Raw genomic sequence first — 17371 nt, forward strand, 5'->3', positions numbered from 1 at the left:
TGTTTGATAGTTTGTTAAATCTCCTCCCATTTAAGTTTTTTACACCTACAATTGATATAACATTTGAAGCCAATAACAAATGCCATAACATTTGAGGAGATATGGCTTGGTGGACAGTTTTACAACATAATGCAATGCTCAAACTTCTGTGAGAACCAATGGTTTGGATGTGACTTTTTTGTTTTCTTGATTGACATGTATAAATTATTTACAATTTAGATTTTACTGACATCTTTACATAATAAAATACATACAAATGTTTCAAAGCAGTGGTCTCATTACTATTAATTTATAATACAAAAAAAATAGAGGACAATTGCTTGAAGTCATATTGAAGTTTGGTAAACAGAACACAGGATGGCGCCGACAACTCAAGGACAGTTTAAATAAAGCTTTATTTTAAAAAAAACCTGAGCATCACATAGATTTTGGAGCAAATCACAGTTTTACAATAGGATTCTGCCCATAATACAATTAACTGCATATCCACTGCAGCAATAAACAATCTTTATTGGTACAACACTTACGCCATGCTTAGGCTGACCCAAACCAAGTTAATCAAACAGAAGCATCCTTATAAGTGCTACTTACTCTGCGTATGGTTGAAATACTCCTAAAAAAGTCCCACCAAATGTTCCCTCTAAGGAACTGAAAGGTCTACAAGTTTTCACTGTTCCTCACCAATATCTTGAGCAATATCAGTCCTAATACTAACAGATACTCCTTACTCTGTAGTGAATGGACATTGATCAACAAACTGAACTGATCTCCACCAGGAAAAGCAAGTGAGGTGGCACTTAACTGTTTATAGTGATTGGTGTACTGGAAACTTGCAGCCACACAGAGAGGCGCTCTGATCCTCCTATACACTGGAGGAGTGTTGAGACTGACCGGGTCATCCAGGCCTCAGGTTAAGATGTTCATCATCGTTGTCCTTCCTACGAGGAGGTGGGCGTGGCTCATCATCCTCCCCTGTGTCCTGCTTGTCCTTCTCTGCTTCGATCCAGCTCTGAGGGGCGATCATCTTCTTGGGCCCGTGGGGAGGGGGTCCCAGCAGAGCCTCGATGTCCTCATAGTTCATCACTTCCCGCTCCAGAAGAGCATTGGCCAACTGAAAATACACACAGAGAAAGACTGTTAGCCAACTGTGAATGCAAAGTTATGTTTGACAATGGAATACAAAGCATGATGAGTGTTTAAAGATGGTAGCTATGTAGACACCACAAATCCACTGTATATCACACAAAAATGTGGCTAACAAATGTGGAATGAGGGTCTTACCATTATCAGCTTGTCTCTGTTATCCAGAAGCAGTTTCTCTGTCTGTCTGTAGGCACGTGCTATCAACAGCTTAGCTTCCTGCAAGAACCAAAATACAAGCCATACTTCACAAGGTTATCGCCAATGAACAGAACTACAGGTTAACTTACAACAGGGGAATCTACTACTCGTACTGTTTCGTCTCTAAAGTGTAGTTGGGCGGGTGCAGACTTACGTGGTCCATCTGCTGCTGGAGGCCCTGGCTGAAGGGCCTGCGTCCCACCGCCCCCTGTTCCTCTGTCTCAGGGAAGGACACCTGACCCACACTGGAGGACATGCCATACTGCTTCACCATGGAGTAGGCCACACGAGTCACCTTCCGCAGGTCATCCTGGGCACCTAGCGCAGAGACCAACATGTCTCACAGACTGAATGCTATAGGTGTGTGTATGTTGTGATGAACGGTCAGGCGCCCTACCTGTGGTGACCTTGTTGAAGGTGATGGCCTCCGAGGCTCTTCCTCCTAGAGCCATACACATCCTCTCAAACAGCTGTTCTTTGGAGAACAGGTACTGGTCTCTGGGCAGGATCTGGGCAAAGCCCAGGGCAGCGTTGGTTCTGGGGGCAATGGACACCTGGCAAACAAGACATCCAGTGAATATCTCACTATTGTACAATATATGGCCATCTAGAATGTTTTTGGTCCTGTTCATTTATCCATAGTATTCAACAATATCGCATTGAGCAACGACACACTGACAGTAGTGGATAGACAGCTATGGAGGTGGTGTGTCACCTTCATGAGTGCCTCTGTGTGCTCTAACAGCCATCCAACCACGGCATGGCCAGACTCATGGAACGCTACAATCCTCTGCTCCTCTTTGGACAGGATCTTACTTTTCTTCACACTTCCTGTACACACAAATGTAGAAAGTCAATAAGGGACCAGAAATCAATCTCTACCACAACAACTTTGTCGGTTGAGTTCCATGGTGGCAGACATTCATAGAGATCGTCATGAGCTCGTACCGGCTAGGACTCTCTCCACAGCGTACTCAAAGTTGAAGGTGTCGATGGACTTGTAGCCTTCCCTGGCAGCGTGCAGGGCTGCTTCATTACAGATATTGGCAATGTCTGCCCCTGAGAGAGTAACGCACAATCACATTAATACATCAGTGTATTCTGAAAACTGTGAGCCTATGTTCAGCGACAGCATACAAGAAGGTGAGTCTTTATAGCAGGGTGCCATTAGTCTGTATTTGTGTGTGTGTGTGGAAGAGACCCACAGAGTAACTTCAGCCATGTGCTACATACCACTGAACCCTGGGGTGAGCTCTGCCAGACGCAGGGAATAACTGCTGGCTGGGTGGGTGAGCTTTAGTATCTTCAGGTGCTGCTCGAAGATCTCCTTCCTCTCCTGAAATGCACAAGAAGAAGGAAACAGCTCCTGCATACTTAATACGTTGGAGATCTTCTGGACATAGATACTTTCAGAGGACAGGGCACTGTACCTGCAGAGTGGGAAGGTCAATAAATATGTGCCTGTCCAGTCTCCCTGGTCTCATGAGAGCATTGTCCAAAATGTCCGCCCGGTTTGTGGAGGCCAGGACTATCACATGGTCAGTAGTGCCCATTCCTATTGGGAGAATGATAATAAACATTACACAAGTACAAACAACGTTCTTGAATAGCCAAAAAATACATGTGATATGTATATTATGTTCCCCCCCCAAAAAATCCTTCAACCTTCACATGTCAGTTATGATAAAGAGATTGATAACCGTAACGAAGTAGTGGAAAACTATTTGTGTAACCCTAATCTCGGTTAACTCAGAACAAACCCCCTCCTCACCGTCCATCTCCACCAGCAGCTGATTGAGGGTCTGCTCTTCCTCGGTGTTCGAGAAGCCAGACATGTTATTGGAGCGCTTCTTTCCCACAGCATCAATTTCATCTATGTAGACGATGCAAGGGGCTCGGGCACGCGCCTCTTTGAACAGACTCCTCACCCTGGCAGCACCAAGGCCTGCACTTACAGACAAAATACACTTTATTATTGCTTTGACTCGTTGTCCACCTTGCAGTCTTCTTTGGACAACTTCAATACATACAACTGATTACTGATATGACTTCTGATTGGGAGCAGTGTAAATCTTACCCCCAATCACTTCTACAAACTCAGAGCCCGCCATGGCCAGGAAGGGCACCTGTGCCTCTGTGGCCACAGCCTTGGCCAGCAGAGTCTTTCCACAGCCTGGGGGCCCCAGCAGCAGGGAACCTTTGGGGACTTTGGCCCCCAGGTTGAGGTACCTGTCTGGGCACTGCCAAGAGAGATCAGGGGTCCGTAAGACACTGAGGAACCGGTTACATTGCTAATAACCATCACACAAATCACCTCTTTACATTTGCCCTCTTACCTTCAAATAGTCAACAAACTCCTTCACCTCCATCTTTGCCTCATGCATGCCTGCCACATCTTTGAAACGTACACCCTTCCCAGACTTGCCATCCACGATAGTGAACTTGGCCATTTTCAGCTGGTTCTGTTGAGCACATCACAGATGAGCATGAGAAACACAACAAAATGGCTAAGACCACTAGTAAACGAAAAACAGTTCAACGGCCCCTACTTACAAATGCACTGAAGCCGCCCTCTCTTCCACCCATGCCAGCCAGGCGGAAGATATACCACAGGATTGCCACCCCAATGGCAGCCATTCCAAGGGCATAAAGTGCACTGTGACAGAAACAGAGACAAAAGCAGTATTGTACCAATGCCATGGAAACACATATTACATGTTGAGTTATAAACAGATTACATGTTACCTAACTATGGCATGCATGTGATATTCATTCTTGCATGATCAGGTCACAGATGCATCTGTTGGTTGAGAGTCAGGTACTCACTTTCCAAAGAAGCCAGTGCGCTTGTAGGAGACTGGTATCCTGTCCTTGGCGTCAATGTTCAGCTCCTCTTCTGAAGCTCTAAGCTTCTCCTCAAATTTGTCAATGTTGGCCACCTGCATACGGTACATCAGAGCCAGCCTCTGCACGCAGACGGACGGAGGAAGCATGTTAAGGGGGATATTTCACTGAACATCATCTAGATACCTGTGCTTATAAATAGGTGACATGGCCATCACGTCAACATTAAAGTGGGGATAGAATGTATCAACATTCTAAAAGCTGAGGGGTAGTGGGATCAATGAGTTAGCCAGGTAACATTGATAAGCAACCAGAAATAACAATTGATTTTCTGGTTCATTAAAAAGCTAAATTTAGATATTTCATTTTTTTACATTTTAGTCATTTAGCAGACGCTCTTATCCAGAGCAACTTACAGGAGCAATTAGGGTTAAGTGCCTTGCTCAAGGGCACATCGACAGATTTTTCACCTAGTCGGCTCGGGGATTAGAACCAGCGACCTTTCGGTTACTGCCACAACGCTCTTACCCACTAAGCTACCTGCCGCACTCAGATATACATTTTCATTTGTTGAATCAGTTAGACCATGCCCATTTCAAGCTCATCTTTCAAAAAAATAAAAATATATCCAAATATTTTGGCAAGTTAGCTGGTTAACCCCTTGATTCTGCTTGTAGTATACCCTTCTGATCTACTGTACATCAGTGTCTAGATTCTAGAATGAGGAAAAGGAACGTACAGGCCTTCCGAAGATGACTGCTCCAGGGTGGAGGTAGATCTCCACGATGTCGCTCTCAGGGACCACCTGCACACGAGACACCTCACCCTTGGCCAGCATCTCATTGACGAAATCATTCCAGGAGATGTTTCCCCCGCTGGTATTGATGGAGTTGAGCACGCTCATGATGAGGGCGATGATGAAGAGAGTGCGCAGACGTTCCCTGTACATCTGATCCTCCTGCTCCCGCCGCTTCTTCTCCTCTGAAAGACAATGGGGAATGAAGAGGGGCAGCTAACAACTCACCTGTGTCATCATGGCACAAGGTATCTAATATAAAGGACTGTAGCCTGAATGCAATGCTTCGTTGACATTTCTTATTAACCTTCATCTTCCTCTGGAGTTTTCCCCTTAGGTCCATCACTCTTCTTTTTATTTTGTTGGTTAGACTGAGATGTACTGAAATAATTTGTGGAACCTGCAATGATAGGTTACTAGTCAGTGTCATCAGACTGGAAAATAGTAGACCAACTTCGAATTATTGGGTGGGGTGGCTGCTTACCTAAAATATTCCACAGGCCAACAGGGTTTTTGAACAAGTTGTTCTTGATCAGTAGCTTACTTATTGCTGTCAATCTGGGACTCATGGGTCTGTGTAGAAGATGCTGGAGAAAGAAGTGGTAACATAACATTAGACTAGGACCTTTTCCTGTTACTCACAGGTACAGTAGCTACAGTACATAAAAGAAGAGTGGCATGACCATTGTGATATGAATGACAGTCGGCTATTGTCATGGTGGAAACAAAGACAGGCTACTAACCTGAATGAGTCCAGGGTTGAGGCCATAATGTGGTTGAGTCGCAAATGGACGAAGTGAGCCTGATAATCTTTTACAGTTCATACATGTCGATTGCTGCAGTTTGACGCCATCGTTGTTTGGACGCTTGTTGACAAATTGACAGTTGTTGCGTCCTGACACGGTCCATATTATGGTCTTGTAATTGCTACAAGAACTGGCACGTCGCAGAGCTGCCATATCCCTGCCAGCTAGGCTACCTAACGTTCGCACAGGTTAGCTACAACTACAGTACAGCTGCCTAGCTAATAAAACTGACATGGTCACCATTAGCAGTGCATTCACTACCTGGCTAGCTAGCTTCAATAATTAAATGACAATGGGCTTTCGATCTTGAGGTTGCAGCAGTGGTCAGCGCGGTATTTTGTTATCAAATAAGCTAACTAGATAGTTAGCTAACTGTTGTTATGCAACATGACAAGTATAATAAAGATGGTTTGCTACATTAAAGATATATCACTCCTCACACTGATCCGTCCTCAGCATATGTACAACTGTCTCTGTATGTTATACGACAAGGTTTCGTTCACAAATCTTCTGATATGCTCTGGAATGTAGATGTACCCATTATTCTGTTTTGGTAAGGAATTTGTATCATTGCAGCAAGGTCAGTGAATTAAATGGGTCAAATTCCTTGTTAAGCTGACCACGAGAGGAAATGAGCACATACATATCCTGACGCACTTAAAAAGTATTTGTGAAACCCTGAACTTTAACACCGAGAGCTATATTTCGTTTGATCAAAGAGCATCTATTTATCTGATTTGATTCAATATTCACGCTGAGATAGACATACATTTCAATTTACAGAAAATATATAATTTGTCAGTAAATATATATCATAGATATATAGAGAAAAGGCAGCACTGAACTGCCCTTTGACCCTTGTCTGATCATGTCACGATGTTGCTTCATGAGCGTCCTACCTGCGCAGGATTTTCCCAGCCAGCAAACACGTTTCTTGAGATAAAAATGCCACATAGAATAGATGCTAACTGTAAGAAAATACAAAAATACACGTATTATTGGCAATGTGCGTGTGCGCTGATACAATATTGTATTTTACTGTATCTGCCTCTCGTGTATGCTAAATAAAGTCTCAATGTACTTTGCTGTAGTTACAAAAGTAGCCACCAGAGTTAGCTATTGCATCGCGCACTCATTGTGTTTATATTTAGAAAATAGAACATTCCTCAATACTCATCTTTTATCAGTAAAATCATGGTGAAACAGCTTTGAAAGTTTTGTTATTGTTCATAAAGGTTTGTGCATGACATTGTGATTGTAAAAGCTGCCCTGCCTAAGAAATACCAGAGAAAATCTGATAGCCTGGTAGACTAAGGTAATACCAAAAATTATATACTCTGTGGTAGCCTAATACAGCCTAATCAATGACAACGTCCCCTTTCACACCGTCTGGGCTGAAGTGGAGCGGTTTGAGAGCTTCAAGTTCCTCGGTGTCCACATCACTAAGGATCTATTATGGTCCAAACACACCAACACAGTCGTGAAGAGGTCATGCCACAGGAGCCTGAAAAGATTTGGCATGGGCCCTCAGATCCTCAAAAAGTTATACAGCTGCCCCATTGAAAGCATCTTGACTGGCTGCATCACTGCTTGGTATGGAAACTGCTTGGCATCTGACCGCAAGCTGCTGCAGAGGGTAGTGCGTACGGCCCAGTACTTCACTGGGGCCGAGCTCCCTGCCATCCAGGACCTCTATACTAGGCGGTGTCAGAGGAAAGCCCTCAAAATGGTCAAAGACTCCAGCCACCCAAGTCATAGACATAGACATAGTCATATGGGCGGCAGGTAGCTTAGTGGTTAAGAGCGTTGTGCCAGTAACCGAAAGGTCGCTGGTTCTAATCCCCGAGCCGACTAGGTGAAAAATCAGTCGATGTGCCCTTGAGCAAGGCACTTAACCCTAATTGCTCCTGTAAGTCGCTCTGGATAAGAGCGTCTGCTAAATGACCAATTATTTATTATTATTATTATTATATAGACTGTTCTCTCTGCTACCGCACGGCAAGCGGTACCGATTAGTTAAATAGTTAACCGAATAGTGGTACTGATTAGTTAAATTGTTAACCAAATACAGTTGAAGTCGGAAGTTTACATACACTTAGGTTGGAGTCATTCAAACTCGTTTTTCAACCACTCCACAAATGTATTGTTAAAAAACTATCGTTTTGGCAAGTCGGTTAGAACATCTACTTTGTGCATGACACAAGTGATTTTTCCAACAATTGTTTACAGACAGATTATTTCACTGTATCACAATTCCAGTGGGTCAGAAGTTTACATACACTAAGTTGACTGTGCCTTTAAACAGCTTGGAAAATTCCAGAAAATGATGTCATGGCTTTAGAAGCTTCTGATAGGCTAACTGACATCATTTGAGGCAATTGGAGGTGTACCCGTGGATGTATTTCAAGGCCTACCTTCAAACTCAGTGCCTCTTTGCTTGACATCATGGGAAAATCAAAAGAAATCAGCCAAGACCTCAGGAAAAAAATGGTAGACCACCACAAGTCTGGTTCATCCTTGAGAGCAATTTCCAAACGCCTGAAGGTACCACTTTCATCTCTACAAACAATAGTACGCAAGTATAAACACCATGGGACCATGCAGCCGTCATTCCGCGCAGGAAGGAGACGCTTTCTGTCTCCTAGAGATAAAATTAAAAATAAAATTTGGTGCGAAAAGTGCAAATCAATCCCAGAACAACCGCAAAGGACCTTGTGAAGATGGTGGAGGAAACGGGTACAAAAGTATCAATATCCACAGTAAAACGAGTCCTATATCGACATAACCTGAAAGACCGCTCAGCAAGGAAGAAGCCACTGCTCCAAAACCGTCATAAAAAATCCAGACTACGGTTTGCAACTGCACATGGGGACAAAGTTACCCAGACTATCTGCATTTACCCTTTCTGCACTAACTTTTTTGACTCATCACATACACTGCTGCTACTGTTTACCTCCCGAGTGGCGCAGTGGTCTAAGGCACTGCTGTGCTACTAGAGATCCTGGTTTGAATCCAGGCAATGTTGTAGCAGGCCGCGACCGGGAGACCCATGGGGCGGCGCACAATTGGTCCAGGGTAGGGGAGGGAATGGCCGGCAGGGATGGTAGAGCATGGCGTTTGTAACGCCAGGGTTGTGGGTTCGATTCCCACGGGGGGCCAGTATAAAAAATAATGTATGCACTAACTGTAAATCGCTCTGGATAAGAGCGTCTGCTAAATTACTAAAATGTACTTTATTTCTAGTTAAATGTACATATCTACCTCAATTACGTCATACCCCTGCACATCGAGTCTGTTACTCATTGTTACATTTTGTGTTTTACTTTACTATTTACTATTCTTTTTCCATTTTCTTTCTATCTGCATTGTTGGGAAGGGCCCGTAAGTAAGCGTTTAAACTGTTAGTAAATACACCTGTCGTTTACGAAGCATGTGACACACAAAAAAAATTATGGAACTCCTAAACGCATGCAGTACGACCTGTATGTCCATTTAATAATGTAGAGGACCGTTAAACAAATTTTGAGAGGCAAAATAAAGGCCCACCCCATCATCGTGACGAACATTTAAATAAGCCAATGAGAAAACAGATTCAAGAGAAAAATAAATATGTTAACCAATGATAACTCTTCTTACATCTCCGTGCAGGTCATGTTGCCGCCCAGCAGAGGCCGCTCTTCAATGGGTGCAATCGATATGCATTACCAAATTACCCAAACCTGTCTGACTTTCAAAGTGTGCACAGGTCATCATCATCATCAACAACAACAATGTTGTGATATTGAGATTGTAGTTGGTTGGTAGTTAGTTGTAATGGTAAGAAATCATGCATCGATAATTGCACTGAGAAAAAGTGTTTTGAAGTGAAATAGGCTATTCAGACCTGTCCTGTGATCTGGACATTTGGGACAGACTAGGGTGCTAGTTACCTGTAAATGTGCTTTGGTTCTACTGACATCATGAGTAGGACTACGATAAGAGTTAAGTATGCAATAATACATTTGTTCACGTGAATAATAATAATACGATATGAGGTATCGTACTCCATCACGCTGGGCGAGGTAAATCAAGTGCACCCAGCCATCGTACTCCATTTCCTTTGCTTGCTCTCCCAACTGTATAATGGAAATGGGTCCCCAACCATGGAAACTGAAGTAATCGGTCAACCATGTTCGCGCCTTCAGATTATTGTATCAATGTAGATTTTATACATTGATTTGATCCATAATGGCGCCAGTTTCATCGCTGCACAAATAGTACCCGCCTACATTCAAAAGCCAATCACAATCAGTGTTTCATTTGGCCTCTTTCCTTTAGCCCCATATCGAAGTCAAAGCCCGTCTGGAAACAGTTTGCAAGGGGTCGTTAAAGAAGATTAAGCCGAAACAAAATATCGTTTTTAGCTACTTTAAGTTTACCTCTCAAGGCTCCAGTTTTGATTACCGAGCATACGAAGCTTAATTTCAGACCATGGTGACAAAATACAAATTCTCCATGAACGTTTTCGAGAAGATCTTAAGCTTTCTCTGTCGGTTGTTGGTGTTCAGGAATTAGCAAGCTAGTTAGCACTAGCCTAGAAATATTAGCTAGCTAACTAGCCTAGCTTGCTAACATTAGCTTCCAGTAGTCGGATTTTCAACTGCGATGTTTGCAAAATTTCTTGGATGTCTACGGACGGCAGATTGCTGAACCAGAGGGCCTCAAATGGGAAAAACAAGCATCGGACAGGAATATCGCCGATAAGCTTGTCGATGTAACACAGATTCTGTCGAAGGTAAGACGCAATAACATTAGTTGGCTAGCTAGCTGTGTTTGTTAGGTTACTAACGTTAGCGAACTAGATATTTTAGATAGTTATACCGTTAGCCTTAGCTGTTTAGCTAACTAGATAACATGGCTTCATGCTCGAGTCGAAGAAATGTGTTATGAAGCTAGTTGACCCCCCCAGCATTCTAACTACGTACGCGTTTAACTAGCAAGATGGCAAGTAAGGTCTTAACCCTTGTGCTTTGCTGGAAAAAAATGACATCCATTATGTTACGGGTCAAATTGACCCGCACAGTTTAAACACACTCAAGACAGTCAAAGAATTAAGTAAAAACAGAAACAACTTTATTTTGTCTTATCAGACATTTCAGAAAGAAGAAATACAATACTTTTTATTTTTTTTAAACAATATTTAAGAACTATTTGTTAAACATATTTCCTTTCTCACAAACAAGATTTTTCAGTTTCCCCAAGTAGGTTTTTTCCCCCCCTATTGGTCCATATTATCCCTTCAGTCTTTCTCTCTACATGTTGAACACAATGTGTGTGTGTGCTTTCTGCAGATGTATTTATTGCATTCTACACAAGTGGTGCTTGTTTTACTGTCTTGTCGAGGGGGGCAGAGCTGGCATCTTTTCCGTTTCTTGCCACTGCCTGTATCCACTGGATCCATTTCTGGTTGATTGGAGGCATGTGTTGATGGTCCAGCTTGAATTTTCTGGACGGCAGATGCAGCTGCTGTCGACCGAGGAGGCCGGACTCTCCTCTGGATCTTGGGAGTGATGAGAGCTTTGCCGAGCTCCTCTAGGAAAAGCCGGCGTCGGTACAATTTGCCACCATTCCATTGCTGGTTGATTTCAGTCCACAGGACATAGGCATTGTAAGCAGACACATCCACAATGTTGTAGAAAATCACCAAAGGCCAGCGGGCAGTCGTGCGCTGACAACTATATGTTGCTGTGACTTTATCCAAATTGTCAACTCCTCCTTTGGTGGAATTGTAGTCCAGTATTATTTGTGGCTTGATGTCCTCTCTTGCACTCAGCGATGCATCTTTGTGCATTGTGCTCATTACAAGAACATTCTTGTTCTTCTTTGGGCAGTATGAAACAACAGTTGCATTTTCAGAGAAAGCAAATTTAGAGGAATGCACAGTTCTGCCCTGCATTTTCAGAAGCTCACTGGGAAGTTCAGGTTTGTTTTTTCTGATTGTTCCAACCATGGTCAGCTTTCTCTTCTGTAGTTCAACACCAAGGCGGTAGGATGTGAAGAAGTTGTCACACGTGATGTTATGACCTTGCAGCCCTTCACTCATGTCCAGCACCACCCGCATCCCCTGGTTTTTCTCAGGCACTCCGCCGGGTGGCTTCCCAGTGTAAACTTGCATATTCCATGCATAGCTTGATGTGGCATCACATGCTGCCCATATTTTGATGCCACATTTTGCAGGCTTGTTTGGCAAATACTGTCTGAAGGGACAACGTCCTCTGAATGGAACAAGGCGTTCATCAACTGTAACATGAGGACTGGGATTGTACAGTAACGGTAGAATTTCCACCCATTTATCCCATACATCTCTGATTGCAGCTAGTTTGTCTCTTTCACGTCGACCCGGTCTGGTATCACGGTTATCAAAGCGAATCACCCGAGAAATTATGTGGAATTCTTGTAGAGACATTGTTGCCCGAAATATTGGCCTTCCATTCTCTTCATTCCACAGGCTGGCCGTTGCTTCTCCGTTTGACCGGTAGACTCCAGCTAATATGAGCAATCCAATGTATGCATGCAAGTCAATCCGATCCAGTGGCTTCCAGTTCTCTTGAAACACACGGCTCCCCTCCAAGTTGGTCATGTCCAGAACAATCTTCTCTATTGCTTGGGGTAAAAAGAGCTCAAAAGCTGATTGTATGTCATGGACTCGAGTGACAGCAAATCGTGTAGGTCCTGGAACCATTTTTATTACATTGGAAGCTGAGAGTCTACCTTGACCTCGTTGTGGTGACGGTGACCATTCAATATGACCATCTTTAGACTTCCATGTCTTCTCTTCTCTTGATGATGCTTGTTGCATGCTCTGTCTCTCATCTGATGTAGGGGATGGTACGGCAGACTCCTCCTCTGAATCCTCTTCAATGAAGACAAAATCTGGATCATCAACAGCATTGTCCTCTATCTCTGAAATATCCTCTGTCTCTGAAACCTCTTCTTCTTTTTCACTGTCACGGTCCAGAATTTGTGATAAGACTTCATTGATTGAAAATCTTTTGGAGCTCATTTTTGAGTGTCTGTGTCAGGGACCTGCTGCTCTCACACTGAGGAGAAGCTTGGGAAAGCCCTTTTTAACCCAAACACAATTCTAAAAGTGCAACCAGGACCAGTCAAAACAAAATAAATCAGACACTTTTTTGTTTTGCACCTGTGCAAATATATATACACATGAAAGCCTCCGGGTCAAAATGACCCACAACATCATGTTTGTATACAAAATGTACACAGACATTCCACAACACATCAGTGTGTCCACATTTTGCAGTTAGGTTCATGACCCTAAATGAGGAAAAGTCATGTAATTTCATGGCGAAAAAGAGTGGTTAACTAGTATTTTAGACAACGCAAAAGTGGAAACGGGTCAAATTGACCCACAACATAATAGGAGGGTTAATCTAGGCGAAAAGCGTGGCAAACTAGCCTGCGAGTAGTTTGTGGACCTACAGATCATGCTAATGTTATAGTTAGATATTTAGTTGCATAGGTAGTTGGGATATACTCCCAACTGTATTTGAAAAGCTGTGTAATAGCCTACACTTATCTTCAGGCGATTTATCTATTTTGTTGTTAAAAAAAAGAATAACACCATGTGTTCAAGGGAATACTATATCACTGCCAGTGACGTTATTACAGACAACTCATCTGCTTATTTCTTTGTGGAAAAAGACACCAAGATGGGATGAAATAATAGGTTATGTTGATGTGTAATGCAGTGGTGAGATCAGCTAAGACTAGCATCATAATAAGTTAGTGCTCTCAAGTTGCTGGACTTCTCCTTGATTTGGCAATGTGTTTGTTTGCCTAGTCGACTCATGCTCCATGGATCCAGGATTGGTACTTTGATTAGAGTATTTTACTGTAATGTAGTAACAGTTACTGTGAAATGTGTCATTTACTCTGTCCTAACAAGAGCATCATTATGGTTGTCATCAAAGTAATACAGGTGTGCAGTGTTTTCGAATTAATTCCTATAGTAGTCCCAATGCCATTGGTTTCAGGCTCTATAATTTGAGTGGCTGTGGAATGGTATGAACATTTCAAATCAACAAGAAGTCACAATAGTAAGGCTTTGACTTCTGGTTGTGGGAGAGCATGAAAAGATAAGCATGGTTCTTAACAAATGACACTGTACTTGGAGTAGACTGTGGTTGATAACGTTTTGGTGCAGTATCAGTGATGTTGAAAACACTGCAGTGGAGCTGCTGGCTGTATTTTCTTACAGAGATACTCTGAGCTCTTCAGCTTGTTGGGGGCGTTCACATTGAAATTCACTGCAGACGCAGCAATGCATGTAATCCCCCACCACCACCTTTGTCAAGACGTTGGAAGCCCCAATTTCGTGTGTCTTAGTTTCTGTAGTTATTTTGCAACTACATCCCTCTTCTTTTTTGATGTAAATACAACTTGGCTCTGTGTTGGATGTATTAAATCAACTTTATACAATAAGTAGCCCTGGTACCTGGTGCAACACATATTACGCGATGTATCCACTTGGTAAACTCTCCTGTTAGTTTCAGCTTTAGGGTGAGGTTTTGGAGAACTTTATAGCCAAGATGGAGATTTTCACCAGTGTCCTGTTGTAGTGTGTAAGCCTGAGACAGGAAATTGAGTCCTGCCTGGGTCAGTGAGGTCAGGAGCTGTGTTGGGAGCTGGGATTTCTCAGAACGATTTCCTGTTCAAGGCAGCCATCCGGTGTGCCCGGTCTTCAGCTGCCTAAGTGAGCCACTTTGACTCCGGTTCAGAGACCGTGGTTCCTGTTGTGTCCTGGCCCAAGTCTCCTGAGCATTAGCCCATTTGTGGTCATGGCAGTGCCACTATTTTACATAGTCCCTCTGTGCCCTCTCCTGCCTACACGGTGTGTAACGTGACACCTTCAGCAATGGCAGGCTGGCTAATAACGGGCAGAAATATAAATTGCAGTGGGGAACAATGTGTCCCTCACAATGCCTCTCTGGCAGTCTGGATTGGACGGCCTTGCTCAGTTTGGCGTGTTATGTCTTGTGTAGAGGCAAGAGTGGCAAGGCTTCCGCAAGTCTGTACATCCTCCATCTGTGTTTATGTTGCTGCTCTGTGCGACTATCTTAACCTGTGGTGCAGGAAAGACACAGCAAAACATCAGTACTGTGACTGTCTGTGGTCTGTCCCACCACATCCTCTCTACACATTGGCCCTGAGGTCAGTGTGCAGTAGCTGCATTGGCCCCACACTTGTTGTGGCATGCATTGCTGAGAAACCGCTCACCTACAGATTAACAATATTTATACCCAGGCAACTGTTTCCATTGGATTGAGTCACAGCTCTGACAAGGTGTTGGATCTTGAATCACAATTTTTTTTTGTTTACTCTGGTTCCAGTCCACATGTTTGAATGTGGGAAGGAAGGTTTTGTTATGTTATGAGCTAATGATAAACCCAGTCATGTAGCTGGCTCCACCAATACTGTGGACAGTATTAGGGTATAGCCAGTGTTCCAGAATCTTCTGTGTCCACAGAATGGGGCTAGCATTCGCTTTTACATTTTGTTGATGCAACATTCTGGGTCCACCATAATGACAGTGCCTGACATAAGCAGCAGTAGGGTGCCTGTTGTTGAGGTAACCTACTTTTTCTAGTTGAAATGGGAAAGAAGACCCCTTCCTGTATAGGCACAGGGAGAATACAGCTCAAAGTCCTCACACGGTCTGGTTTCTTCCTACCAAACTCTTCCCCCAGTGCTGAGTGTTGGTCTGTCTGTAAACAAGGATGTCTACTCCTGCTTCTCTTGTGTTCCCTTTTTTCTTTGCGGTGTAAATATTTTATAGCGTTCTCCCAGCTAGCGCAATCTCTCTGGACTGTCGATTGCCATTTAAACCCCTTTGAAATCGTTCCCCCTCCCTCCACACAAACAAAAAATAACAAAATGGCTGTGTCCCATTCTCCCTGCTCTGCCCCAGGGACAGGGATGCCTCATTTGGAGTTTTGAAGGTCCTGTGTCTGATGCCTCCTCTCCTGGTCACAGGTTTTGCTCACGTCTTCCACTGCAGCACTTTTAATAATATTTATTCCCTGACTCTTATAGATCAAAGGGAACGGGTCTCCCCTCCTCTGGTTTGCTGCAGTTTTAAAACCTAACTTTTAACAGTTTTGCTTTTGATCTTTTGATAAGGGCACACTTGAAGCAGAACATTTTGGTATTGCTTTTAAGGTGAGAAGCACAGTGTTATTTTTCAGAGACCAATACATTTCCCCCCAAACATTATGTCATGAAGCAAAAGCTTCAATTATAGGCTTTTGCTTCCTTGTTTACAGGTGGATGCTGTTGTACTTTTGTGTATTTCCTCCCAAAAAGTCCAGCACTTTATGTTCAAGAAGTTTTTGTATGAGAGAGCAGTTTCTGTGTCAAGTGTGGGGGAGGTTACAGCTTTGCTAACGTGGGCAGATGTGAGCTGGGAAGGATCACAATCACAAGGGGAGGGTGTGGAAAGCTGAAGACAACAGTTGGTGTTTTGATTGGATGTGCTTAGCACTGCGTGATGTATTATCCATACGTGGCACTAAGAATGTCCTTTGGTAGCTGGCTTGGCCGGCCAGTTCTTCAGTCACTGCCTGTGAGCCCCTGAAAGAGGAGAGCTCTGACGTGTCCTCTGTCCTGTCTGGGTGGAGAGAGACCAAACTCAGCTCACATGGAATCGCTTGCCTCAATTACTCCTCCTCACTCTTAAATGTTTCATACTTTTTTTTCTTCTCTCTCAGCTGCTCAAGTTCTAAGTGAGCAGGGTTTTATCCAGCGTTTGAAATGCTTGGGAGGAGAAGGACTGCCATTTTAAAAATGCGTTTAGGCTGCCTGCTAGAGTTGTGCCAGAGAATTGAATTTCCTGTGGGTTGTTGTGGGCTCGTATCTCCCCTCTCCTTTTGGTGATGAGTTGGGTGGGTGGGGGAGCGTGGCCTGGCTGAATCTCAATCACTGGGGCCTTCAGCTCTGCTGTCCTTTTGATGGGGCAGCTGCAGTCATTCAATCGGTCCATTTACATTGAAATGCAGCGACAGGAAGGGGGATGGGGTAGTGCGTGACTGAAAAGCATACCTAAGCAAAGACCAAAGAGGACGTCCACCACGGGGCTGTGACACTTTGTTTTCACTAGCCGTGGTGCCATATACATCACACAAAGGCCCTAAGCACCCTCCTTTGACCACCAAGGACATTTTTACTACTCAGCTATTATTTTAGTTTTTTTATACAACCAAGCTTTGATTTGTGGAGTTTGTTTGTTGGTCAATCTCTTTACAACAATTAGCAGCTGAAGTTTTTGTTTGCTTTTGTGGTTTGCACATTGCCAATGTATTTTAACCACACATTTGTTACGTGATTCTTTCATCACATTGTTTCCACCATATTCTCTGGCTTGTTTCCATTAGCCTATACTCTGGTTGTTGTTATGCATTGCATTCAGTCCTTCCCATTGCCAGTTCTAATGGGTGTCACACTGTGATCTTGGATGTTAAACTAAGCCTGCACACAGGAACTTTCTGTTACTCATTAGGGTTTGATAGACAACTGTGTTTCAGACAAA

At 43.5% G+C, this 17371-nt stretch overlaps 2 protein-coding genes across 4 annotated transcripts in view; one reads left to right on the forward strand and one right to left on the reverse strand.

Annotated features, from left to right (window-relative positions):
* Positions 1-376: 376 nt before the first annotated feature.
* LOC121559461 (paraplegin-like) lies at positions 377-6421 on the reverse strand. Its single transcript, XM_041872706.2, has 17 exons — positions 5725-6421; positions 5466-5568; positions 5289-5381; positions 4925-5166; positions 4168-4307; positions 3895-3997; positions 3678-3803; positions 3419-3581; positions 3113-3286; positions 2772-2896; positions 2575-2677; positions 2290-2400; positions 2057-2172; positions 1739-1895; positions 1496-1659; positions 1282-1359; positions 377-1111 (listed from the first exon to the last, which is right to left on the reverse strand). The coding sequence occupies exons 1-17, from the start codon at positions 5938-5940 to the stop codon at positions 896-898; spliced, it is 2430 nt and encodes an 809-aa protein (XP_041728640.2). The 5' UTR covers positions 5941-6421; the 3' UTR covers positions 377-895.
* Positions 6422-10132: 3711 nt separating this feature from the next.
* LOC121548315 (ankyrin repeat domain-containing protein 11) overlaps positions 10133-17371 on the forward strand; it is a 124596-nt gene continuing 117357 nt past the window's right edge. For all 3 annotated transcript variants that reach the window (XM_045215929.1, XM_045215931.1, XM_045215930.1), the window contains exon 1: positions 10133-10561. The gene's annotated coding sequence lies outside the window, so the exon portion shown is untranslated. The remainder of the gene's footprint in view (positions 10562-17371) is intronic.

Source organism: Coregonus clupeaformis, unplaced genomic scaffold (genome assembly GCF_020615455.1).
Source record: "Coregonus clupeaformis isolate EN_2021a unplaced genomic scaffold, ASM2061545v1 scaf0558, whole genome shotgun sequence".
Classification (NCBI taxonomy): Eukaryota; Metazoa; Chordata; class Actinopteri; order Salmoniformes; family Salmonidae; genus Coregonus; species Coregonus clupeaformis.